The 27,780-nt window shown below is 46.1% G+C and overlaps 1 protein-coding gene across 2 annotated transcripts in view; it reads right to left on the bottom strand.

Annotated features, from left to right (window-relative positions):
• The window catches only part of aig1 (androgen-induced 1 (H. sapiens)), a 266,938-nt gene that overhangs the window by 91,625 nt on the left and 147,533 nt on the right, over positions 1-27,780 (bottom strand). For both annotated transcript variants that reach the window (XM_052011720.1, XM_052011719.1), the window contains exon 4: positions 14,316-14,431. In XM_052011720.1, coding sequence (XP_051867680.1) covers positions 14,316-14,431 — 116 coding nt within the window. The remainder of the gene's footprint in view (positions 1-14,315; positions 14,432-27,780) is intronic.

Raw genomic sequence — 27,780 nt, 5'->3', positions numbered from 1 at the left:
TCGGTCTGCTATCTCACTACAGATTTGTTCCTCCAACCCCAGAACATTAAGCTGCTAGTCCTGCCCCTCCTGCAACCAATTCTCACTAACAGCAAAAATGTCATAATCCCATGTGCCAATCCACGCCTTAAGCTCATCTGCCTTACCTACAATACTCCTTGCATTGAAATAGATGCACCTGAGAACATTTCTATCACATACAAACCTTTGATTTCTGTCGATACCTGCAGTCCTCGCATGGCCTTTGTCGTCCTCCACCTCACTATCTGCTCTAACACTCTGGTTTCCCTCCTCCTGCAAATCTAGTTTCAACCCCCCCCCAGAGCAGCACTAGCAAACCTACCCACAAGTATGTTAGTCCCCCTCCAGTTCAGGAGCAAACCGTCCCATTGGAACAGGTCCCACCTTCCCTGGAACAAAGCCCAATTGTCTAGAAACATGAAGCACTCCCTCCTGCACCAATTCCGTAGCCATGTATTTAGCTGCATGATCCTCCTATTTCTAGCCTCACTAGCTCATGGCACAGGTAGCAATCCAGAGTTCACAACCTTGGATGTCCTGTCCTTCAACTTTGCACCTAATTCTCTAAACTCTCTTTGCAGGACCTCCTCCTCTTTCCTATCCACGTCATTGGTCCCTTCAAGGACCACAGCATCTGGCTGCTCACCCTCCCCCCTGAGAATATCGAGAACTCAATCCAAGATATCACAGACCCTGGCACCAGGGAGGCAACAGACCATCCAGGATTCTCGATCTCTCCCACAGAACCTCCTATCTGTCCCCCTAACTATTGAATCCCCATCACTACTGCTCTCTTCTTTTCCCTCCTTCCTTTCTGAGCTGAGGGTCCCATCTCGGTGCCAGAGACACGACCACTGCAACTTGTCCCTGGTAGGTCGTCCCCACCAGCAGTATCCAAAACGGTATACTTATTGCTGATGGGAACGGCCACAGGGGTGCTCTGCTCTTTCGGTCTATACCCCTTCCTTTTCCTGACAGTCACCCAGCTACCTGCCTCCTGACTTTTAGGGGTGACTATCTCCCTGAAACTCCTGTCTATTTCTGCCTCTGCCTCACGAATGATCCGGAGTTCATCCAGGTCCAGTTCCCTAACTCAGTTTGTCAGGAGCTGCAGCTGGCTGCACCTTTTACAGGTGTAGTCATCAGGGACAAGTGTGCCGTCCCTGACTTCTCACATACTGCATACGGAGCACACGACTGCCCTAACTGCTGCCATCACTACCTACTCCTAAGTTAATTAAATTAAAGGAACTTACCGGCCTTACCTCTCTGGGATTCTCCCAGGCAAATCTAGAAGTGTCACCATTTCCAGGGAAAAAAAGAAGTGTTCTCCCTGGTATCATGACCAGAATTTATTCCCCTATCAACATCACTTAAAATCAAAAGCAGGGAAGGGTGGAAACACTCAGCAGGTCAGGCAGCATCCGAGGGGAATACCTCTCGTTGTCTTGGCGAAGCAGCCAACATAATCAAAGACCCCACCCACCTGGGACATTCTCTCTTCTCTCCTCTTCCATCGGGTAGAAGATACAAGAGCCTGAGGGCACGTACCACCAGACTTAAGGACAGCTTCTACCTCACTGTGATAAGACTATTGAACGATTCCCTTATACAATGAGATGGACTATGACCTCACGATCTACCTTGTTGTGACCTTGCACCTTATTGCACTGCACTTTCTCTGTAGCTGTGACACTTTACTCTGTACTGTTATTGTTTTTACCTGTACTACCTCAATGCACTCTGTACTAACTCAATGTAACTGCACTGTGTAATGAATTGACCTGTACGATCAGTATGCAAGACAAGCTTTTCACTGCACCGAAGTACAAGTGACAATAATAAACCAATTCCAATACCAATACCAATACAAAGCCGAGCTTTCATCCAAACGCGAAAAGAGAGAAGACGAGCTCGTTTTAAGTTGTAGAGAGAAGGAGGGGTGGAGTGAAATGCCTCTGATGGGATGCAGACCAAAATTATCAGGAAAACTATTACTTTAAAAGCTCACATTTGGAGATTGAACAGAAGATTGAACTGAATTGGAAACGAGAGATGCCGTCACATCAGAGAGACAGAAAGGGTGGATATCTGAAAGTGTGAATTCAGTATCGAGTCCCAAGGGTTGCAATGTGCCCTAGTGCTGTTCTTCAAACTTATATCAGGCTTTGTAGGAGGCTAAAGACAGAATTGGTGGAAGGGGGAATGAGTTGGAGAGTTAAATTGACAGGAGACTGGAAGCTCAGTGCTGCCTGTACAAACGCAACAGAGGCATTCAGCACAGCAGTCACCCATTGCCAATACTGGCTGCATTACTCCCTACACGAGTGCAGAGATCAAAAGTACTGATTGCAAAGTGATTTTGGCTGTGCTGTATTTTGGAAAGGGCAGGCGTGGTAGTGTAGTGGTTAGCGTAATGGTATTACAGTGCCAACGACCCGGGTTCAATTCCGGCTGCTGTCTGTAAGCAGTTTGTACGTTCTCCCCATGTCTGCGTGGGTTTCATCCGGGTGCTCTGGTTTCCTCCCACATTCCAAAGACGTACGGCGTTAGGAAGTTGTGGGCATGCTATGTTGGCGCAGGAAGCGTGGCGACACTTGCGGGCTGCCCCCAGAACACTCTATGCAAAAGATGCATTTCACTGTGTGTTTCGATGTGATTAATAAAGATATCTTATCTTATCTAAATCTCTTCTGCGCTCTTTCCAGTTTAATCACACCCTTCCTATAACAGGGTGACCAAAACTGAACACAAAATTCCAAGTGTGGCCTCACCCACATCTTGTACAATTGCAACGTAACCTCCCAACTTCTACATTCAGTGCCCTAACTGATGGCCAACGTGCCAAAAGCCTTCGTCACTGCCCTGTTGTCCTGTGTCTCCACTTTAAAGGAACTATGCACCGACACTCCAAAGTCCCTCTGTTCTACCATTTTGCAGAACACCTGCGCTCTGTCCGTAACTGCGATCTGCATCTCCCCGTTGCCAGTCACTTCAACTCCCCCTCCCACACTATCACTGATATGTCTGTCCTCTGCCTCCTCCACTGCCAGGAGAATTCCAAGTGCAAACTAGAGGAACAGCACCTTACTTTCTGCCTTGGAACCTTGCAGCCTAATGGCATGCACATTGAATTCTCCCACTTTAGGTAACCCCCACATCACTTCTCCACAACACCCCTCCCTTTCTCTCTTTACCTCTGACCCATCCCCCGGTGGATCTGCTCTCTCCTCCTCCCCCGCACCTGCCCATCACTATCTCTTACCTGCATCTACCTATCACCACCATGTGCCCACCCCACCTCCCCTCTTTTGTCCACCTATCACTGCTCTGCTTTTCCCTCCTTTATATTGGGCTTCCCCTTTTCCTATCTTCAGTCCTGAAGAAGGGTCCTGACCCAAAATGTTGACTGCCTGCTTTTCTCCACGGGTGCTGCCTGGCCTGCTGAGTTCCTCCAGCATCATCGTGTTTTTCATCGTGATTCCAGCATCTGCAGTCCTTTGTTTCTCCCTCTGTTCCACAACAGTACCCTGGGACCTTCCATTCTGCAAATGTCTCTGCATAGTTCGAGACACCGGGTGGAATATTGAAACAAGGTGCCATCCACTACCGGATCATGGAATCTGATATGGAAAGACAATGTTCTGGCCTGATTTCATTCAAATCCGTGTAATCTTCTTGTGTGGACAGGAATCTTGGTACCAACATAAAAAGAACTGAGATTGCATGAGGCTGTTACTAAACAATCAACACCCAGGTTAAGACCTTCACACCAACCGTCTCCAACCTTCACCCTCCCCTTCCCCACCTCGCTCCATCTCCCCTTTTCCTCTCTCTCTCTGTCCGCCTCCAACTCTCATTCATCTGCCACGGTCTCCTAGCTCCTCCCCTGCTCCCCTCCCCTACCTGACGCCGCCTGCCTGTCATCTTACACCCCTCCTCAGTCCACCAATCACCTCAGACTCCTGTCTCAACACTGCCCCTCTCCTCTTCACACCGGCCGTCTCCCCTCTCCACTCTGGGTCCAGATGCAGGGTTTTGACCCGAAATGTCGACAATTCTTTCCGCCCCCCCCCACCACCCCCCCCCCCCCCCACAGATGCTGCTCGACCCGCTGAGTTCCTCCAGCAGATTGTGTGTTGCTCCAGATTCCAGCGTCTGCGGTCTCTTGCGTCTCTGAAGACTTACACTTGTTTGCATTGATTAGAATACACAGGTTCAGCATTCGTTCCATGTGGTCAATGAAACCTGGTTCAAGAATGCACAGAGAGTTGTGGGTGCTTAGAACGCACTGCTGGCAGAGGTTGTGGGGGCAGATACATTAGGGACGTTTAAGAGACTCTAAGATAACCACATGAATGATAGAAAAATGGAGGGCTATGTGAGAGGAAAGGGTTAGATAGATCTTAGAGCAGGATAAAATGTCAGCACAACATTGTGGGCCGAAGGGCCTGTACTGTGCTGTAGTGTTCTATGTTCTATGTTCAAGCAATATCTGTCTCTGTAGTACACAGCTATAGATGACTCTGTAGTAGGTGAAGAGCCTCTCTGTAAGTGGCTTGGGATGTTTTGTGTTATAAAAAATATCAGGCAAAAGTATACAGAGACACAGATAACAAGCACTTTAGAAAGAGAAGCAAGGCTATAATGAAAAAGGTCAATGAGGTCTGATACCTTCCACAACCCTCGTACAATTGATCGATCAGACCTTTTTCAAACCCACGTAGAATTCTGTGAGTTGTTATTTTCTTCCCACTCAGCCCCAAGGGTAAAACAAACAGAATGTAAACATGCCAGCGGAGCTTCACATCCTGCTTCGATCTTCCAGTTTCCGGGCGACCCAGACACTTGGGAACTCTTTTGTTCCTCTTGGCATCTGAAGCACTTCACTGCACAAGCCGGAGGTGGTCACTGATTTATTTTAGTAAAGGTGTTCACCGACTGTTTTAAATTGGTAAGTTGGTTAAGGCCATAATGGGTAGATTGTGAGGTTGAGAGTCTATCTTATCTACTGAATTCAGTGCTGCAAGTGTGGCTTCCTCTACGTTGGTGAGACCAAATGCAGACTAGGTGACCGCTTTGCAGAACACCTGCGCTCTGTCCGTAACCGAGATCTGTATCACCCCGTTGCCAGTCACTTCAACTCCCCCTCCCACACCATCACTGATATGTCAGTCCTCGGCCTCCTCCACTGCCAGGAGAATTCCAAGAGCAAACTGGAGGAACACCACCTCATTTTCCATCTTGGAAACTTACAGCATAATGGCACGAACGTTGAATTCTCCCCACCCCCCTTCCCCACACCAGCACCCCCCCCCCCCACTATGCTTCTCTTCTTCCCTTTCCTAGCCTATCTTTTTTCCCTCTCTCCTTACCTTTGGCCCATCCCCCGGTGGATCTGCTCTCCCCTCCTCCCCCGCACCTGCCTATCACTATCTCGTACCTGCATCTACCTATCACCGCCCTGTGCCCACCCTGTCTCCCCTCTTTTGTCCGCCTATCACTGCTCTGCTTTTCCCTCCTATATATTGGTCTTCCCGTTTTCCTATCTTCAGTCCTGAAGAAGGGTCCTGACCTGAAACATTGACCGCCTGCTTTTCTCCACGGGTGCTGCCTGGCCTGCTGAGTTCCTCCAGCATCATCGTGTTTTTCATCGTGATTCCAGCATCTGCAGTCCTTTGTTTCTCTCCTATAGTACTAGGGAACCATTCAATAGTCTTAAAACAACAGGATTGAAACTGTCCTTGAGCCTGGTCGTACATGTTTTCAGGCTTTTGTATCTTCTGCCCGATGGGAGAAGGGAGAAGAGAGAATGTCCGGGGTGGGTGGGGTCTTTGATTATGCTGGCTGCTTTACCAAAGCACGTGGGAAGAAGACCCACAAATTATCTTGTGGTCTAATGTAACTCTTCCTTCAGATTTGCTGCTGTTTGTGCTCATACCTGTGGATGAGATGCTAAACATGGTCGGCTCTCTCGGGTGGATGTATTAGATACCCAGGGCACTAGTTTAGAGAAAAGCTTGGAGTTCTTCCCGGTACCTTAGCTAACATTTATCACTGAATCAACATCGCACTGCTATTTGTGGGAGCTTGCCTCATTTCCTACATTAATTAATTGGTCGTAAGGTGCTTTGGATATCCTGGGAGTGGATAGGCAAGCATGGTTTTATGGCCTCATCATATTATCATAATCTATTGAACAATTAACACTCTACATCCCTCTTTGAGTTTTCAAAGCTGTAAAACCATAACAATTTATATTTTTATTTTCTTATGACACAAAAGGTGGCCATTCCATCCATCATGTCTACTCTGACTCTCTGAATATTCCCTTAATTCCGTATCTTCTCATTTTCCTTTAATTTACTATCCACCACATTCTTATTTCCCTCATCACTTCCCCCAGATTCTACCCCTCACCAACACACTGGGGGCAGTTTACAGCAGCCAATAAACCGACCGACCCGCGCATCTTTGGGATGTGGAAGGAAACCAGAGCACTCGTGGGATGGTGGAAGCTCACGCTGACACATGAACAACATGCAAACTCCACGCGGACGGCACCGGAGGTCAAGGTTGATCCCGGATCTGTGGGGCATCGGCACTAACTACTGTGCCACTACGTGCCTTTCAATTCATCGAATGTCATGGACAGGCCCGGTAGGGTAGTGGTGAGCGTAACGCTATTACAGCGCCAGCGACCCGGGTTCAATTCCCACCGCTGTCTGTAAGGAGCTTGTACATTTTCTCCGTGTCTGCGTGGGTTTCCTCTGGGTGCTCTGGTTTCCTCCCACATTCCAAAGACGTACGGGTTAGGAAGTTGCGGGCATGCTATGTTGGCGCCAGAAGTGTGGCGACACTTATGGGCTGCCCCCAGAACACTCTACGCAAAAGATGTATTTCACTGTGTGTTTCGATGTACATGTGACTAATAAAGTTCAACCCAGATAAGTGTGAAGTGGTTCATTTTGGTAGGTCAAATATGTTGGCAGAATGTAGTATTAATGGTAGGACTCTTGACAGTGTGGAGGATCAGAGGGATCTTGGGGTCTGAGTCCACAGGACGCTCAAAGCGGCTGCGCAGGTTGACTCTGTGGTTAAGAAGGCATATGGTGTATTGTCCTTCATCAATTGGGGAATTAAATTCAGGAGCCGAGAGGTATTGTTGCAGCTATATAGGTCCCTGGTCAGACCCCACTTGGAGTATTGTGCTCAGTTCTGGTTGCCTCACTACAGGAAAGATGTGGAAACCATAGAGAGGGTGCAGAGGAGATTTACAAGGATGCTGCCTGGAATGCGGAGCATGCCTTATGAAAGCCTTTTGTCCTTGGAGAGACAGAGGATGAGGGAGACCTGATAGAGGTGTATAAGATGATGAGAGGTATTGATCGGGTAGATAGTCAAAGGCTTTTCCCCAGGGCTGAAATGGTGGCCACAAGAGGACATAGGTTTAAGGTGTTGGGGAGTAGATATAGAGGAGATGTCAGGGGTAAGTTTTTTTATTCAGAGAGTGGCGAATGTGTGGAATGGGCTGCCCGAAATGGTGGTGGAGGCTGATACGATAGGGTCTTTCAAGCGACTGTTAGATAGGTATATGGAGCTGAGTAAAATAGAGGGCTATGGGTAAGCCTAGTAATTTCTAGGGTAGGGACATGTTCGGCACAGCTTTGTGGGTCGAAGGGCCTGAATTATGCTGTAATTGTTCTATGTTCTATGTTCTATGTAAATCTTATCTTATCTTATCAAGTATCCCAAGGCACTTTTCAGGAGGCAAACATTGACCTCAGCCGTTCTAAGGGCAGTTGGCCAATGGTGTGTCAAAGAGACAGGCTTTAAGGGTGAGTTACAGGAGGAAAGAGACTCAGAGGAGATTGAGTTAGATGCCCGAATCTGAAATCATTGAGTCATACAGTACAGAAATAGGCCCTTTGGCCCGACTCATCCATGCCGACCAAGATGCCCATCTAAGCTGGTCCCATTTGCCTGGGTTTGGCCCATATCCCTCTATCCTTTCTGTGTACCCGTCCAAATGACTTTTAAATGTTGATATTGTACCTGCCTCAGCCACTTCCTCTGGCAGCTCGTTCCACATACCCACTACCTTCTGTGCGAAAAAGTTGCCCCTCAGGTTCCTATTAAATCTCTCCCCTCTCACCTTAAACCTATGCCCTCTAGTTCTTGATTTCCCAACCCTATTCACCCTATCTATCCCCCTCATGATTTTGTACACCTCTATAAAGTCACTCCTATGCTCCAAGGAATAAAGTCCTAACCTGTCCAACCTCTCCCTATAACCCAGTTCCTTGAGTCCTGGCAACATCCTTGTAAATCTCTGTTGTGAGAAACCCACATGGCTTCACGTGACAGTAATGACATTGACCCCCACTGACTGGAGGACGGCATTGCTCCTCTGATCGGAAGTGATACGACTGTCAATCAAGGTGCGGCTCCACCCACCCCTCAGATGTGAGAGTACCTTTTGCCTCTGAACTTGCCTGACCAGTACCCTTTGTCTCTGAACCTGCCTGACCATTGCCTGTGGCAGGAACCTTTGTCTTTGACCACCCCCCCCCCACACACCATTGGCTCGTTTAAATCACAACAGTGAGGCTCCATCCAGCCTCCTAGCACCATAAAAAGGGCTGCATCACCTAGCTCTCTCTCTTTTGATGACCCCAGGAGTAGTGAGACAACGCTGCAGAGATCACTGGTAAGAGTGCATCACCACATGGTCTGGGAACGTTCCACTCAGACTCCGGAAAGTATTAGAGCCAATGCTAGTGTGGGTCAGGCATTGAAGGGTTATATCCTGAAGTTGTACATTGTTATTGTGTGCTTTTGTGTATTTGTGTGTGTGTGTGTGTGTGTGTGTGTGTGTGTGTGTGTGTGTGAGTGAGTGTACCTTACCCCTGTTGTGATTCCTTCTTGTGTTCGCGGTACCCTGCATGTGAGTGAGAGTGTGTCTGTTCCCATCCATTCTGTCCCCGCGTTTGCCTTTGTGATTAAACTAGTTTTGATATCCAAAGCTCGTGTCCAGAGTCCTTGATCCTTAAGGCCGTAAAGAACGATTTCACACAACAATCTCCTCTGCGGTCTTTCCAGCTTAGTGGCATCTTTCCTATAGCAGGGTGACCAAAACTGAACACAATATTCCAAGTGCAGCCTCACCAACATCTCGTACAACTGCAACATAACATCCCAACTTCTGTGCTCGGTGCCCTGACTGATGAAGGTGTGACAGTGATGATAATGTTCTGGTACACACAGGACTGGAAGAGATTACAATAGGCAGAGTGGGCCAATTCCACACAGGGATTTGAAAACAAGGATGAGAAGCTCACCAGCACCTCTTCTTCCTCAGGAGTGTGTTATTATGTGTCATTATATCGTTATAACAAAGAACTACAGTTCCCAGTAGGCAATGCAAGGGGGAACAGGATGTGGCTGGAAAAAGAGAGGGAAAGCAAGCAGTCTGTTGTTGGTCAATAAAAATGTTCAGATGTTAAACCCACGCGAAGTTTGTCTCTTGATGAAGAACAAACAGAACAAGGAGGATGAAGAAATTTGGCATGTCCCCATTGACACTCACCAACTTTTTTTGATGCACTGTAGAAGGCATCCTATCTGGATGCATCATGAATTGGTACGGCAACTGCTCTGCCTGTGACCACGAGAAACTGATGAGAGTTGTGGACACAGCTCAGCACGTCATGGAAACCAGCCTCTCCTCTGTGGACTCTGTCTACACTTCTCGCTGCCTCGGTAAAGCAGCCAACATAATCAAAGACCCCACCCACCCCGGACATTCTCTCTTCTTCCCCCCTCCCATCAGGCAGAAGATACAGGAGCGTGAAAGCACGTACCACCAGGCTCGAGGACAGCTTCTATCCCTCTGTGATAAAACTATTGAATCATTCCCTTGTACGATAAGATGAACTCTTGACCTCACAATCTACCTCGTTATGACCTTGCACCTTATTGTCTGCCTGCACTGCACTTTCTCTGTAACTGTAACACTTTATTCTGCATTCTGTTATTGTTTTCCCTTGAACTCCCTCAATGCACTGATGTGATGAAATGAGCTGTATGGATGCCATGCAAAACAAAGTTTTTCATTATATCTCAGTACAAGTGACAATAATAAACCAATTACCGATTTTAACAGCTCCAGAGACTCGGGTTCAATCACGTTTTCCTTGTGACCACATGGGTTTCCTCTGGGAGCTCCGGTTTCCTCCCATATCCCAAAGACATGCAGTTTGGTAGGCTAATTAGCCATTATAAATTGCGCCTAGTGTGTAGGTGAGTGGGAGAACCCAAGGGGAGTTAATGGGAATGTGGGGAGAATAAAATGGGATTAGTGTAAAATCAGTGGTTGATGATCAGCATGGACTTGATGGGCCAAAGGGCCTGTTTCCCTGCTGCATGACTCTGTGGGTACGACATGGGAAAATATCTGGATAAAATGGGGCAGAGAGAGATTATTAACCACTGCAGGATAACACCCCACCCTGGCCTGTGGCCCAGCCTACTGGCTGCCAGTGGTGGGGTTGTGAACAGCGGTCACTGGAAGGCGGTGAGTAACTGTGAAACTGCAGCGGGTTAGCAGCTTCAGGACAGGGAGAAAGGAAAGCGGAAAAGGCATGTTGTCACTTTTCTGAGCCCTCGACACCAAAATGCACAAGTGGGTCTGACTCATCTTTAACTACCGCACCTTGATTACAGCCTGCGGAGTTAATTATTATTCAGAGTGTTCTAAATAATCCACTGCCTATCAGCCTTCACCAGAGCTCCTGTCTGCACCACTTCAGTGCTCTGCGTGGGGTGTGTGCTGCAGTGATAGTGCCTGATTTAGGTCTCTTATTGTCACTTCAGTATCCTCCAGTTGTTGAAGAGAAGTTGTTTATAATTAAAACATTGCTGCGGTTCCTTTTTGAATAACAGAGGGCATGTAAACCCAGGATCTGCTTTCGCACAAGCTGGGAGACATCATCAGAGAAGGGCTGTGGTTTAATTACAGTGGCATGATGAGTTTTGATGGCCTGTTGGAGACCTCTGGCTTAATGGATGGCTTTGGGCTCTCCATAATGTTCAAGGGCACGCACTGTGGCCCATTGACTGTAACTCGCTGTGCACACAGACTGACACCTCATTTGTTCAATAAGTAGGCTGTGTCCCACTCAAATGTGGTTCAGTGCAGTCGAGTATTTACATTGCGTTTGGAAATGGAAGTCGACGGTCAAATCGTTATCTAATTCTGTTATTCACTGGGGCCACAGTCCAGGTTTCATGACAATGGCTCAGTGTACAGAGTGCTTGAGGATCAGAGTGTAAAGTTGATATCCTGTGGTGGTTGGAATGGCCACACCTTTGAGACACCGTTTCTGCCTCTGACTGTCCCTGGCTTTCCCATACCAAGGCTCTTTGAGATTGCCTCAAGACCAAGTGACACAGTAATGGCCAGTTCCGCCTGACCATTATAACTTGCTCGAGTCGGGAGCAACATCATTTTTACGAGTGTCTGAGTAACCCTTAGGTCCATGGTCAACACTCTCACATCTCAATAAAATGGTCCCACTCCAAAGAATTGGAATTGGAATTGGTTTATTATTGTCACTTGTACTGAGGTACAGTGAAAAACTTGTCTTGCATACCGATCGTACAGGTCAATTCATTACACAATGCATTGAGGTAGCACAAGGTAAAACAATAACAGAATGCAGAATAAAGTGTCACAGCTACAGAGAAAGTGCAGTGCAGGCAGACAATAAGGTGCAAGGTCATAATGAAGTAGATTGTGAAGTCAAGAGTCCATCTTATCGTACTAGGGAACCATTCAATAGTCTTATAACAGTGGGATAGAAGCTGTCCTTGAGCCCGGTGGTACGTGCTTTCAGGCTTTTGTATCTTCTGCCCGATGGGAGGGGGGAGAAGAGAGAATGTCCAGGGTGGGTAGAGTCTTTGATTATGCTAGCTGCTTCACCGAGGTCAGTGAGAGGAATAGTCCATGAAGGGGAGGATGGGTTCCATGGTGTGACATGAACACAAAGATCCAAGTGAATGCTCCAGTGCAGTACTGCGGAAGTGCTGCAGTGTCAGCAGTGCACACCTCCTGGGCGTAAAATATCCAATGGAAGAACAGTATGTTGGATTCAACTGTTATAAGTAGTTTTTTAACATGTCTAGTGTTTAATACACCCCAAGTGGCTGCACAGGGAATGGCCGCTTCCTAGCTTATTGGTTTGTCCATCAGGTGAACACATGTTTTTTCATTTTCTCATTGGTTGGTTTTGCCATAGGTATCTAATAAGTTTTCTGATTGCACTATTGTTATCTAAGGAGTACTTCTTACCTCAGGTATGAAGGTGTCGTTTTTTGTTAATCATTCTCTTGCTTATCTCTCTCTCTTGCCTCTATCTCTCTCTTGCTTATCTTGCTCTCTTCCCCCTGGCCCAAGCTCATCTTTAGTTCCTTTGTCTCGGCTCATCTCCCAGTAGTAAAGCTAGTGCCATGTGCTCTGTGACTGTTTCTTTGTTTTAAACTTTTCTAATGAAACTCTGTGAAGCACCAAGTTGTTTTCAACTCATTCCTGGACACCTGAAAGAACCTGTGGATTTGAAAATAACCAGATCCGACAAGTAGGAGCATTAGGGACCGATGTATTTGTCTCTCAATCGACAACACTGGAAGCTTGCAACAAGCAAATTGGTTGTTGCCTTTCCTATATTATAATAGTATCCACACGATAAGAAGCACTCCATTGACCAGAAAGCATTTTGAGAGATATTTGAAACACATTCCTTTCTTTTAGAGGCAGAAGTCCAACTTAAATCGGGAAGAAAGTGATTCAGTCATTTTGCAGCACTTTCAGCCAAGAGCTGGGTTACCCTCATCGGTTACATTGAGTTTTAACATTGACTTACTACCACTAAATGCCTTTTTCCAAAGCTCCCACCAGTCATTGACCATTCCTCCATGTCCCAACAACCACAGAACAAACAGCCCTTTCCTTACCCTGATTAGAATCATGGAATCATAGAACAGCACAGCACAATACAGGCCCTTCGGCCCACAATGTTCTGCCGACCTTTAAACCTCGCCTCAGACTTCCTCCCACATATCCCTCTATTTTAAATTCCTCCATATGCTTATCTAGTAATCTCTTGAATTTGACCAATGTACCTGCCTCCACCACCACCCCAGGCAGCGCATTCCATGCCCCAACCACCCTCTGGGTAAAAAACCTTCCTCTGATGTCTCCCTTGAACTTCCCACCCATTACTTTAAAGCCATGGCCTCTTGTATTGAGCATTGGTTGCCCTGGGAAAGAGATGCTGGCTCTCCACTCTACCTATTCCTCTTAATCTTTTGCACACCTCTATCATGTCTCCCCTCATCCTGCTTCTCTCCAAAGAGTAAAGCCCTAGCTCCCTTAGTCTCTTCTCATAATCCATACTCTCCAAACCAGGCAGCATCCTGGTAAATCTCCTCTGCACCCTTTCCAATGCTTCCACATCCTTCCTATAATGAGGAGAGCAGAACTGGACACAGTACTCTAAGTATGGTCTAACCAGAGTTTTGTAGAGCTGCATCATTACCTCGCGGCTCCTAAACTCGATCCCGCGACTTATGAAAGCTAACATCTCATATGCTTTCTTAACTACCCTATCCACCTGTGAGGCAACTTTCAGGGATCTGTGGATATGGACCCCCAGATCCCTCTGCTCCTCCACACTACCCAGAATCCTGCCACTAACTTTGTACTCTGCTGTGGAGTTTGTCCTTCCAAAGTGTACCACCTCACACTTCTCCAGATTGAACTGCATCTGCCACTTCTCAGCCTAGTTCTTGAACTGGCCAACACAGGCTCACTCACTCCAATCCATGACACCTCCAATACTTATTATCACTAATACAAAAAGCTGCTCAAAGAGAGTGAAGTAATTTTTTTAACCTTGTTTCAGTGTATACTATGATGTGCACTTAAGACTGCCTACAACAGATACCTGAAAATTAATTGTTCATATCAAGGGACTTCAGGGCAGTCCTGGGGGACGAACACAAAAGTAGGCAGCCGTGAAATTTGGAACGCTAAAGATAGTTATACAGTGACAGTCGCTTCTTGATTTCTGCAGCAGGTTACTTAAACATCCTTAAGGCTGAAGATGCATCTGTAATTGAGATTTCAGTTTGACTGAGGCACTACGAGTGTGAACGGGTAATGATTGCATCCATTGTGTCCAAATATAGCAGTGGGTGACTCAACCATGGTGCCATTAAGTAAAGCTACTTACCATAGAATATATCCAGTGGAAAAGAAGCTAACTGCAGCCTGGCCTGTCTTTCTGTTAGGATAATGATGATGAGTTGTCCTCATTTCAATCAGAATGAAGGGAAGGACTGTGGTGTGCTGCAAAGGGAAATAACAAAATAGAAATGCATCATGCTGAGACTGAAAGGTAATAAATAAAGCCATTAGCAATTCAAATTGACCACCTTGAATAATTGAAGAAAAGGAGTGAGCTGCAATTTTGCAATGAGGCGATTTTCAAATCTGCCTCCATCAGATACCTCACACTCCCTCTGGGGTGTCAGCTCATTATTGCGATCCCACATCTTGAGAGTCCTCTCTTCTGGCACTCGGAGTGTTGATACCAGCTCTGTCAATCAGCGGAGTTAAAACATAAATTTAACCAGTTCCTGCATTTCTTAAACAGATGTGGCAGCCAACAGCTCAAGAGGAGAAAGGCAAACTTCTGGGCTTGGTTAACAGACCTGCAAAGTTTCTTATTACCCAGGGCGTGCAGAGTTATTTCGAATAGGTAGTAATTATGCCACATTCACAGTGCTGGCTGACACTAATGGTGAAGGCAGGCAATTAAAGCATTTTTAGCCAACTGGAGTGAAGTCGGAGTAAAAACTGCAAATGCTATTAAAAGAATCAGAAAGCTCAATCAGCCATTCCAGTCTCCTGTCTCGCATTTTCAGCATTCACTAATTTTCCTGTCCACCAACAAATTCAGATCTTGTTTGTCTCCTTTCCCAGCCTCTCTCAAGCCCATCTATTAATATTCCTCAGTCTTTATCACTGTCTAAAAATCAAAGACTAAATAAGATCTAAAATCAAATACTCAACCTGCTCTACCTACTACACACTCTCCTTTTTGTTCCCTTCATGCCCACCTCTACTTTAATTGGAAATTGGTTTATTACTGTCACGTGTACCGTGATATTTTGCATGCCATCCAGACATCATTTCAAAGCATTGGTACATTAGTACAAAGTGAAAATATAGAACATAAAACATCGAACACTACAGGACAGTACAGGCCCTTTGGCCCACAATGTTGTGCCGACATTTAACCCTTCCCTCCCACATAGCCCCCCATTTCTCTATCATTCATGTGTCTATCTAAGAGTCTCTTAAGTGTCCCTAATGTATCTGCCTCCACTACTTCTGCCGGCAGTGCATTCCATGCACCCACGACTACCTGTTTAAAAAACTTATCCCTGACATCCCCCTTATACCCTCCTCCAATAATAGAATATCGTGTTACAGTTACAGAGAAAGTGCAGTGCAGGTAGACAAATAATGTGCAAGGTAAATTGGTAAATTAGTAAATTGGTTTATTATTTTCACATGTACCAAGGTTCAGTGAAAAACTTGTTTTGCATGCCATCCGTACAGATCATTTTGTTACAGGATGAGAGATGACTTGATAGAGACTTTTTTCCAGGGCGACAATGCCTAACACAAGGGGACATAATTTTAAGGTGATTGGAGGAAGGTATAAGGGGGATGTCAGGAGTAAGTTTTTTATACAGAGAGTGGTGGGTGCATGGAACGCACTGCTGGCAGAGGGACATTTAAGAGACTCTTAGACACATGAATGATAAAGAAATAGAGGGCTATGTTCTATATAATAGTACATTGAGGTAGTACAAGGTAAAACAATAACAGAATGCAGAATAAAGTGTTACAGTTACAGAGAAAGTGCAGTGCAGGCAGACAATAAGGTGCAAGGCCATGATGAAGTAGATTGTGAGGTTAAGAGTCCATCTTATTGTACTAGGGGACCGTTCGACAGTCTTGTAACAGTGGGATGGAAGCTGTCCTGGAGCCTGGCAGTACGTGCTTTCAGGTTTTTGTATCTTCTGCCTGATGGGAGGAGTGGGTGTGGTCTTTGATTATGTTGGCTCCTTTACCGAGGTAGTGAGGAGTGTAGACAGAGGCCACACTGAGAGATTAAGAGTTCAACTTATCTATAAGAGGTCAGATCAAGTCTGATAACAGGGGGATAGAAGCTGTCCTTGAGCCTGGTGGTACGTGTTATATTCCATCTATCATGTCCTTGCTCAGTCACTTAGGCTGTCAATACCACTCCCCCCCCCCCCCACCGAAGCTTCTTTGCATCCTAGATTGCCACCTAGCTTTGTATTGTCAGCAAATTTCGGTATATTACTCTTGATTTCCTCTTCAAAATCACGGGTATTGATTGAGAATAGTTGTGGCCCCAACTCTGATCCCTAGAACATCTGGTTTATCACTGCCTCTGAACCGATGTGTTGACCCGTTTATTACTGTTCTCCCTTTTCCGTCTATACACGAATCATTGGTCCACGCCAGTACCTTCCTCCAAACACCATGTATTCTAATTTTATTTTAAATCTCCTTGGCGCTGTTTTATCGAAGTTCTTCTGAAAGTCCATCTATGACACATCAACTGGTTCAGCTTCATTTACTCCTCATTTTCAACCTCAAAAAATTCCAGCAGATTTGTTGAAGGAGATTTTCCTTTCATAAGTTCATGCTGACCCTGCCCCATCCTATTATTATTTTCTGTGTCTTGCCAACACTTCCTTAATAATAGATTCCAGCATTTTCCCTACTACCGGCGTCAGAGTGAGAGGTCTCTTGCACCTTGTTTTCTCTCTCCCTCATTTTTTTAAGTAATGGAGTTGTATCTGCTCACTTTCAGTCTCTGAGAAAACTTTCAGAACCTTTACAATTTTTGAAATGATGACTACACATGAGGGTTAGGATATCTATTATCTTAATTGCCACCTCCCTCAAAACTCTAGGATGCAGCTGATTGAATCTTGGGTATTGGTATTGGTTTATTATTGTCACTTGTACCTCGGTACAGTGAAAAACTTGTCTTGCATACCGATCGTACAGGTCAATTCATTACACAGTGCAGTTACATTGGGTTAGTACAGGGTGCATTGATGTAGTACAGGTAAAAACAATAACAGTACAGAGTAAAGTGTCACAGCCACAGAGAAAGTGCAGTGCAATAAGGTGCAAGGTCACAACAAGGTAGATCGTGAGGTCATAGTCCATCTCATTGTATAAGGGAACCGTTCAATAGTCTTATCACAGTGGGGTAGAAGGTGTCCTTAAGTCTGGCGGTATGTGCCCTCAGGCTCCTGTATCTTCAACCCGATGGAAGAGGAGAGAAGAGAGGATGACCCAGGTGGGTGGGGTCTTTGATTATGTTGGCTGCTACACCAAGACAACGAGAGGTAAAGACAGAGTCCAAGGAGGGGAGGCTGGTGTCCGTGATGCGCTGGGCTGTGTCCACGGGAGTTATCGGTTAGCTTGCTTGGTGTGGGGACTAAGGAAGGATATTTCTCTGTGAGCAAGTGTTAATGGTATTGGATGGGTGGTAATTGGTAATTGGTTTACTATTGTCACATGTACCGGGATACAGTGAATTGTTTGCGTGCCATCCAGACAGATCATTCCATACACAAGTACATTGAGGTAGTACAAAAGGAGAAAAAAACAGACTGCAGAATATAGTGTTACAGTTACAGAGAAAATGCAGTGCAGGGAGATGATAAGGTACAAGGGCCATGAATGAGGTTGACTGAGAGATCAACAGTTCATCTTTATTGTATAAGAAATCCATTCAAGAGTCTTATAACAGCAGGATAGAAGCTGTCCTTGAGCATGGTGGTACATGGTTTCAGGCTTTTGTATCTTCTGTCCGACGGGAGAGGGGAGAAGAGAGAATGTCCGGGGAGGGAGGGGTCCTTGATTATGTTGGCTGCTTTCCCAAGGCAGCAGGAAGTGTAGACGGCTGTGTTCACAACTCTTGAAGTCTTGGGCAGAACAGTTACCATACCAAGCCATGATGATCCAGATAGGATGCTTTCCATGATAGAGTGGGAGAATTCAACATTCATGCCATTAGGCTGCAAGGTTCCAAGATGGAAAATGAGGTGCTATTCCTCCAGTTTGCCCTTGGAATTCTCCTGGCAGTGGAGGAGGCCGTGGACTGACGTATCAGTGATGGTGTGGGAGGGGGAGTTGAAGTGACCGGCAACGGGGAAATGCAGGTCACGGTTACGGACAGAGTGCAGGTGTTCTGTGAAACAGTCACCTCGTCTGCATTTGGTCTCACCAATGTAGAGGAGGCCACACGCGGAGCACCGAATGCTGTAGATGATATGAAGGGAGATGCAGGTGAATCTCTGTCTCACCTGAAAGGACTGTTTGTGTCCCTGGATGGAGGGGATGGAGGTGGTGTAGGGGCAGGTGTTGCACCTATGGTGGGGACAGTGGAAAGTTCCCGGGGTGGGAGCGGGATGGGTTGGGGGAGGGGGGAGGAGTGAACGGGGGAGTCACAGAGAGAGTGATCCCTGTGAAAGGCAGAAAGGGGTGGGGAAGGGAAGAAGTGCTTGGTGGTGGGGTCCTGTTGGAGATGGCAGAAGTGGCGGAGAATGATGTGCTGGAGACGTAGGCTGGTGGGATGAAATGTGAGGACAAGAGGGACCCTATCCCTGTTGGGTCTGGGAGGAGTGGGGGGTGAGAGCAGAGCTGCGGGAAATGGCAGAGATATGGGTGCGAGCTCTCTCAATCACAATCGGGGGGGAAGCCCTGGGTAGAAAAGAAGTTGGACATCCTGGAGTAGAAAGCCTCATCATGGGAGCAGATGCAGTGGAGACGGAGAAGTTGAGAAAAAGGGATAGTGTCCTTGCAAGAGACAGGGTAGGAGGAGCTGTAATCGAGGTAGCTGTGGGTGTCGGTGGGTTTGTAGAAGATGTCGGTGGATAAGGAAGCTCCTGAGATGGAGACGGAAAGATCGAGGAAGGAAAGAGAGGTGTTAGAGATAGTCCAAGTGTGTTGGAGAGCAGGGTGAAAATTTGTGGCAAAATTTATGAAACTGTCGAGTTAGAGAAAGGGTCTTCAATCAAAATCCTAACTCTGCTGTTCTTTCTACTCAGTGTTTCCAGCATTATCTCCTTCTATAATACGACAAACTTCTAGACTTTGCTAAAAGACCTGAGAAGGTAGTGGAAGGTAAATTGGTAAATCGGTTTATTATTGTTACATGTACCGAGGTACAGTGAAAAACTTTGTTTTGCATGCCATCCATACAGATCATTTTATGGTATATACATCAGTATATTGAGCTGGTAGAGGGGAAAACAATAACAGAATGCAGAATAAAGTGTTACAGTTACAGAGAAAGTGCAGTGCAGACAAACAATAAGGTGCAAGGCCATGACGAGGTAGATTGTGAGTTCAAGAGTCCATCTTATCGTACTAGGGGACCGTTCAATAGTCTTATAACAGTGGGATAGAAGCTGTCCTTGAGCCTGGTGGTACGTGCTTTCAGGCTTTTGTATCTTCTGCCCGATGGGAGAGGGGAGAAGAGAGAACGTCCGGGGTGTGTGAGGTCTTTGATTATTTTGGCTGTTTTACCAAAGCAGAGAGAAGTGTAGACAGAGTCCATGGAGGGGAGGCCGGTTTCCGTGATGTGCTGAGCTGTGTCCATAACTCTCTGCAGTTTCTTGTGGTCTCGGGCAGAGCAGTTGCCATACCAAGACGTGATGCATCCAGATAGGAAGCTTTCTATAGTGCATTGATAAAAGTTGGCGAGGGTCAAAGAGGGCACGCTGAATTTCTTTAGCCTCCTGAGGAAGTAGAGGTGCTGGTGAGCTTTCTTGGCCATGGTGTCTACGTCATTGGACCAGGACAGGCTATTGCTGATATTCACTCCTAGGAACGAACCTCTCAACCCTCTCGACCTCAGCACCAATAATGTAGACAGGAACATGTGCACTTCTCCCCTTCCTGAAGTCAATGACCAGCTCTTTTGTTTTGCTGACATTGAGGGAAAGGTTGTTGTCATGACACCATGTCAGTAAGCTCTCGATCTCCTTCCTGTACTCCAACTCATCGTTATTTGAAATTCGGCCCACTGCAGTGGTGTCATCTGCAAACTTGTAGATGGAGTTAGAACAGAATTTAGCTGCGCAGTCATGAGCATATAGGGAGTATAGTAGGGGGCTGAGGACGCAAGGATACAGTGGGCTGAAGTGCCTGTTTCTTTGCCTTATGTCTCTATGACTCTGGCGTTTTTATTAGCCATGGCATGCAGGCTATCTCAAATAAGCAGTAATTATAATTTAGAAGCAATGTGTGTAGACACATTTGATGAAGACAGATAATTAAATCTGTGTGGTGTAAAATCAAAAATAAGAATTGTAGATGTTAGAAATCAAAATTCGTAACAGAAGGTGTTGTATATGCACATTAGGTTAGTGAGTATCAGGAACAACTATTCTTCCCATTGGCATGGCACCATCAACATAGTAAAATGCCCCGGAGTCATTTTCAGGAATATTATCAATGAAAACCTGACACCGATCCTCAAATTAATGCTGATGATCTAACACACAGTCAAAGAGGTTCATTCTCAGCAGCATCGAAGGGACAAAACCGTGAAAATGTTCTATAAGGTCAGCATGGATGAGTTGGGCTGAAGGGCCTGTTTCCACGCTGGACAACTCAATGACTCTGAGGGAATACCGAAGGTGTGTGCCCTGCTGGCTGAAGGGACAGTCAGCTGAGTGGAGCCAACACATTCAGGGATGATCAAGAACCAGCGTTAGTGCAATAGAGCGACATGTAGCAACCGGATGAGTCAGTGGCAGGGAAATGCGACAGCGTGGAGTGATAAAGAATTTTAGAATTGAAGCATTGTTAATGGGAACCCAGGGAGCGCAGGGGCAGATGCCAGAATGGAATGATGCAGGATGAAGAGAAAAGGCTGAGTACATGGCATTGGATAGATGTGGACACAGCCCAGCACATCACAGAAACCAGCCTCCCCTCCATGGACTCTGTCCACACTTCTCACCGCCTTGGTGTAGCAGCCAGCATAATCAAAGACCCCACCCACCCTGGTCATTCTCTCTTCTCCCCTCTCCCATCGGGCAGAAGATACAGGAGCCTGAGGGCACATACCACCAGGCTCAAGGACACCTTCTATCCCACGGTGATAAGACTATTGAACGGTTCCCTGATACGATGAGATGGACTCTTGACCTCACAATCTACCTTGTTGTGACCTTGCACTTTATTGTCTACCTGCAAATTCACTTCCCTGTAGCTGTGACACTTTACTCTGTACTGTTATTGTTTTTACCCTGTACCACCTCAATGCACTCTGTACTACCTCAATTCATCATGTAATGAATTGATCTGTGTGAACGGTATGCAAGACAAGTTTTTCACTGCACCTCGCTACAAATGACAATAATAAACCAATTCTAATACCTTCACTGCCCCACCAATTGGGGACACTGTCTGTGGATGAACCATAAGACCATACGGCCATTAGATATAACAGCAGAATTAGGTCATTCTCTGTTAGGTCTGCTCTGTTGATTTTTTTTCAGCCCCTTTCTCCCGCCTTCTCCCTGTAACCCTTAATCCCTATCAAGAACCTGTCAATCTCTGCCTTAAATACACCCAATGACTTGGCCTCCACAGCCATCTTGTGGCAACAAATTCCACAGATTCACTGCCCTCTGGCTGAAGGAATTCCTCCTTATCTTAGTTTTCAAGGGACAACCCTTTATTCTGAGGCTGAGCCCTCGGATCCTGGACTCACCCACTGATGGAAACGTCCTCTCCACGTCCACTCTATCCAGGCCTTTCAGTATCCGGTAGATCCCTCATCCTCCCTCAGTATGCAGTATAAACACAGCACAAGATCACAAGATCACAAGACAAGGGAGCAGAAGAAGGCCATTTGGCCCATCGAGTCTGCTCCAAGGAAAAGGGAAAACAGAAAAAAAAATGAGAAATGGGGGTGGGGTGGGGGAAAACTATTCTAATCCCAATTTCCGGCCTTATCCCCATATCCCTTGATACCAATGGTTAAAAGGTAGCAGAGGACTGACAGTGATCTATGCGAGAGTTGTCCTTTTGTCCCCTGCATTCTTACACAATCTAACATAGATCTTTTCTGGTTTACTGTCAAAATTGCTGCAGGACATTGCCATTTTCTGGATAAGCGGAGGGGATTTTGCATGAAAATTAAAGCCAAACTTTATAAGAGCTTTAGGAAAGACGACTCCATCCCAAAGGTAACCAAAGTTTGGAACTTTCCCCAACTGTTAACTTCAGTCTCAGATTCAGTTTAGTTTATTGTGATATACACCAGTGTGCAATGAAATCCCTTGCTTGCATGAAGCTCACAGAGTAAACACATGGTAATAATAAGTGCAGCAATAAATACAGGGACAAAGGCAAAACAACAGAATGATGCAAAGACTGTAGTGCAATCTGAAGGAGTGCAAAATTGAGTTGAATTGTAGTAAGGTTCAGTGAAAAACTGTCTTACATATTGTCCATACAGATCAATTCATTACTCAGTGCATTGAGGTAATAAAAGGTAAAACATAGAACAAAGAACACTACAGCACAGTACAGGCCCTTCAGCCCACAATGTTGTGTCGACATTTTATCCTGCTCTAAGATCTATCTAACCCTTCCCTCCCACATAGCCCCCTATTTTTCTATCATTCATGTGTCTATCTAAGAGTCTCTTAAATGTCCCTAATGTATCTGCCCCCAGAACCTCTGCAGGCAGTGCGTTCCATGCACCCACCACTCTCTGTGTAAAAAAACTTACCCCTGACATCCCCCTTATACCTTCCTCCAATCACCTTAAAATTATGTCCCCTCATGTTAGCCATTGTCGCCCTGGGAAAAAGTCTCAGACTGTCCACTCGATCTATGCCTCTTATCATCTTGTACACCTCTATCAAGTCACTTCTCATCCTCCTTCTCTCCAAAGAGAAAAGCCCGAGCTCACTCAACCTATCCTCATAAAACAATAACAGACAAGACAAAACAATAACAGAATGCAGAACAAAGTGTTACAGTTACAGAGAAAGTGCAGTGCAGGCAGACAACAAGGTGCAAGGGCCATGACGAATGCTGAAGTGACAATTTGAGATTGATAAATTTCTGTTAAGCGAGGTTCTTAACATAGGTAAGAGGGAAATGGATACATGGAGGTATCTGCCATGATCTTGTGGAACGACAAATTAAGTTGGAGGAGCTGTAACGACACCCTCAGTGCTTTGCTCTCATAGTTGAGTGCTTGGAGTTTGCTTTGAGCCCAAATTACCAATAAAATTGCCCTCCTTTTCCAGTGGAGTAGTGCATTGATGAATGGGCAGTAAGGGTGCGTAGAAGAAACTACTCACCACACATCGTTTGTTGGAAGGATCTGGGCTTTCCGTTGGAGATGTGGACCTGTCCTTGTTAATTGGGACCACTCCCCCAACTCTTTCTCCAACACTTTACTGACTGCACCGGTGCCGTAACGAAGTCGAAAATTTCAGAATCAGAATCAGGTTTATTATCACTGACTGGGATGACGTGAAATTTGTTGTTTTGCAGCAGCAGTACAGTGCAAAGACATAAAATTACTATGAATTACAAAAATAAATAAATAGTGCAAAAAAAAGGAATTAACGAGGCAGTATTCATGGGTTCATGGACCGTTCAGAAATCTGATGGCGGAGGGGAAGAAGCTGTTCCTGAATTGTTGAATGTGGGTCTTCAGGCTCCTGTACCTCCACCCCGATGGTAGAAACGAGAAAAGAGTATGTCCCGGGTGGTGAGGGGAAAAGTTTTTGGAAAGTAGTCAGGCTCCTGTACCTCTTCCTCGATGTTTTTGCTGCTAGTTTCCACTCTAGCGTTTCTCCATCTTTGACACTTCCCTTCCTTTTCTGGATCTCCCTATCTCCATCTCACGAGACAGACTAGTCCCCAACACCTTCGATAAAGTCCCCCTGGTTCTCACCTGCCACCCCACCAGCCTTTGCATTCGACATATTATCCAATTTCCACCATCTCCACACACGATCCCACCACAAGTCACACCTTGCCCTCTCCTTTGTGTATTTTGCAGGGACTGCTCTCTTCGTGACTCCTTCCGTCCCCTCCTACCACCCCCCGTCCCACAGCACCTTCCCACGCAACCAAAGGAGAAGTAACACCTGTCCACTCACCCCTTCCCTCCCCACCATCCAGGGCCCCAAGGGATCCCTCCGGGCGAGGCAGCGATTCACTGGCACTGCTTCCGATCTGCTCTACTGTGTTTGGTGTTCACCGTGCAGCCTCCTCTACATTGGAGAAACCAAAGGCGGTCTGCTTTACGGAGAACTTGCACTCAGTGCACAGGGGTAACCCTGACCTTCCTGTTTTGTGTCACTTTAATTCTCAATCCCACTTCCTCTCTGACCTATTTATCTGCAGCCTCCTCCACTGCCATAGTGAGGGCCAACATAAATTAAAGAACACCAGATTATCTTCTGTCCAGGCATAGAATCATAGAGATATACAACACAGAAACAGCCCAAGTCGACCATGCTGACCAAGATGTCTATCCGAGCCAGTCCCATTTCCCTGCATTTGGCCCATAATCCTCTGAACACATAACATGGAACAATACAGCACAGAACAGGCCCTTCAGCCCACAGTGTTGTGCCGACATAGCTAATCCCTCCTACCTACAGAATGCCCATATCCCTCTATTTTCCTCTCATTCATGTGCCCATACAAGCTCCTCTTAAAAGCCCCCAATTAATTTGCCTCCACTACCCTATCAGGCAACGCATTCCAGGCATCCACCACTCTCTCAGTAAAAAAACTTACCCCTCACGTCTGTTCTGAACCTTCCCCCTCTCACACTAAATGCATGCCCTCTGGTATTGGATCGTTCAATGATGGGAAAAAGATATTGCTTGTCCACCCTATCTAAGCCCCTCATAATTTTATACACCTCCAACAGATCACCCCTCAGCCTCCACCGCTCCAGAGAAAAGAGCCCAAGTTTGTCCAGCTTCTCCTGATAGCATATGCCCTCTAATCCAGGCAGCATCCTAGTAAACCTGCTCTGTACCCTCTCTAAAGCCTCGACATCCTTCCGATAGTGAGGTGACTGGAAATGCATGCAATACTCTAAATGCGGCCTAACCAGAGTTCTATAGAGATGCATCATAACTTCTTGACTCCTGTACTCAATACCCCGATTAATAAATGCAAGCAAACTTTGCTATCCGTGTACCTGTCCGGGTGTCTTAAACATTGTAAATGTACCCACCTCTACTACTTCCTCTGGCAGCTCGTTCCAATACTCACCACTCCCTGTGTGAAAAACTTGCCCCTCAGGTCCCCTTTAAATCTTTTCCCTCTCACCTTTAACCTATGGCCTTTAGCTTTAGGCCCCCCTAAACAGGGGAAAAGACTGCGACCATCCACCCTATCTATTCCCCTCATGATTTTATAAACCTCTATAAGGTCACCCCTCAGCCTCCTTCACTCCAGGGAAAACAGTCCCAGCTTGTCCAGCCTCTCCTTATAACTCAAGCCCTCCAGTCCCGGTAACATCCTCATGAATCTTTTTTGTACCCTCTCTTGCTTCATCCAGTCCATTTTCACGATGTGTTGCTTCCGAATCCACACAGCCGTCTCCATGGATCCCATGCCTCATGACTTTCTGAGTGAGCCTACCATGGGGAACCTTGTCAAACACCTTACTAAAGTCCATATACACCACATCCACCGCTCTACCTTCATCTATTTTTTTCTCTGTCAACTCCTCGAAAAACTCAATTAGACTCATGAGGCACGACCTGCCCCTCACAAAGCCATGCCGACTATCCCTAATAAGACTATGCTTCTCCAAATGCTCGTAAATCCTGACCATAAGAATCCTCTCCAATCACTTGCTCACCACTGATATAAGACTCACTGGTCTATAATTCTCAGGATTATCCCTATTACCTTTTTTGAACCGTAGAACAGCATGAGCCATCTTCCAATCCTCTGGCACCACTCCTGTGGCCAGGGAGGATGCAAAGATCATTGTCAATTCCCCAGCAATACCTTCCCTCACCTCCCGTAGTAACCTGGGATATATCTTGTCCGGTCCCAGGGACTTATCTATCCTAATATTTCTCAGAAGCTCCAACACTACCTCTTTCTTAACCTCAACATGCTCCAGCACATTAGCCTGTTCTACACTGACCTCACATTCGTCAAGGTCTCTCTCCCTAGTGAACACTGAAGTAAAGTATTCGTTAAGGACCTCCTCTACCTCCTCCGCCTCCAGGCATATGTTTCCTCCCTTTATCCCTGAGCAGTCCTACCCTCACTCTAGTCATCCTCTTATCCCTCGTACATGTAGAACACCTTGGAGTTTTCCTTAATTCTACTCACCAAGCCCTTCTTATGTCTCCTTCTAGCTCTCCTAAGTCTCTTCTTAAGCTCCTTCCTGGCTACCTTATAATTCTCAAGAGCCCTGCCTGATTTTTGCTTCCTAAATGTTAAGTATGCTTCCTTCTTCCTCTTGACTAAATATTTCACCTCTCTTGTCAACCATAGTTCCTTTACCCTACAGTCCTTTCCATGTCTCAGTGGGACAAACTTATCCAGAACTCTATGCAAGTGTTCCCTAAGTAGCCTCCACATTTCTTCTGTGCCTTTCCCTGAGAACATCTGTTCCTAATTTACACTCCCAAGATCCTGCCTAATGCAGTCGTAACTAGCCCTCCCTCAGTTAAAAATGTTCCCATATCGTCTGCTCCTATCCCTGTCCATGGCTATGCTAAAGGTCAGGGAGTTGAGGTCACTATCTCCGAAATGTTCACCCACTGAGAGGTCTGTTACCTGACCAGGCTTATTGCCTAGTACTGGATCCAGTACAGCCTCTCGTCTAGTTGGCCTGTCCACATACTGTCAGGAATCCTAACAAATTCTGCTCCATCTAAACCTTTTGCACTAAGGAGGTGCCAATCAATATTAGGGAAGTTGAAGTCACCCATGACAACAACCCTGTTATTTTTGCACCTTTCCAAAATCTGCCGACTTATCTGCTCCCCAGAGTCCCGGTGGCTATTGGGGGACCTATAGAATACTCCTAGTGGAGTGATCGCTCTCTTCCTGTTTCTGACTTCTACCCACACTGACTTAGTAGACGATCCCTCCATGACGTCCTCCCTTTCTGCAGCTGTGATACTTATTGTTGGATTTATTATTACCATTTATACAATTTACTCTGTGGGCTTCATGCAAACAAGGAATTTCATTGCACCCTGGGGTATATAATAGTAAACACATCTAATCCTTTCTCTGGTGGCCAGAACTGCATACCATACTCCAGGTGCGTTCTTATCAATGTCTTGTACAGTTGTAACTTAACGTCCCAACTCTTGTACTCAAAGCCGAAACCAATGAAGGTAAACGTGTCAAACGTCTTCTTCACCACCCTGTCTACTTGTGTCGCCACTTTCAGGGAGCTATGTAGTTAGTTCTCTCTGTTCTTTGCACATATAACTTCTGGAATGAACACTGAGTTTTTTACCTTCAGGTGAACTTCTCCCTCGTTATTTCCCATTGCCATGTTTATGTCCCTTCCTCACCCTGCTCCTTCAAAACAT

Source organism: Pristis pectinata, chromosome 3 (genome assembly GCF_009764475.1).
Source record: "Pristis pectinata isolate sPriPec2 chromosome 3, sPriPec2.1.pri, whole genome shotgun sequence".
NCBI lineage: Eukaryota > Metazoa > Chordata > Chondrichthyes > Rhinopristiformes > Pristidae > Pristis > Pristis pectinata.
The sequence above is the reverse complement of the archived record's forward strand: the minus strand, read 5'-3'. Positions and strand labels throughout refer to the sequence as shown.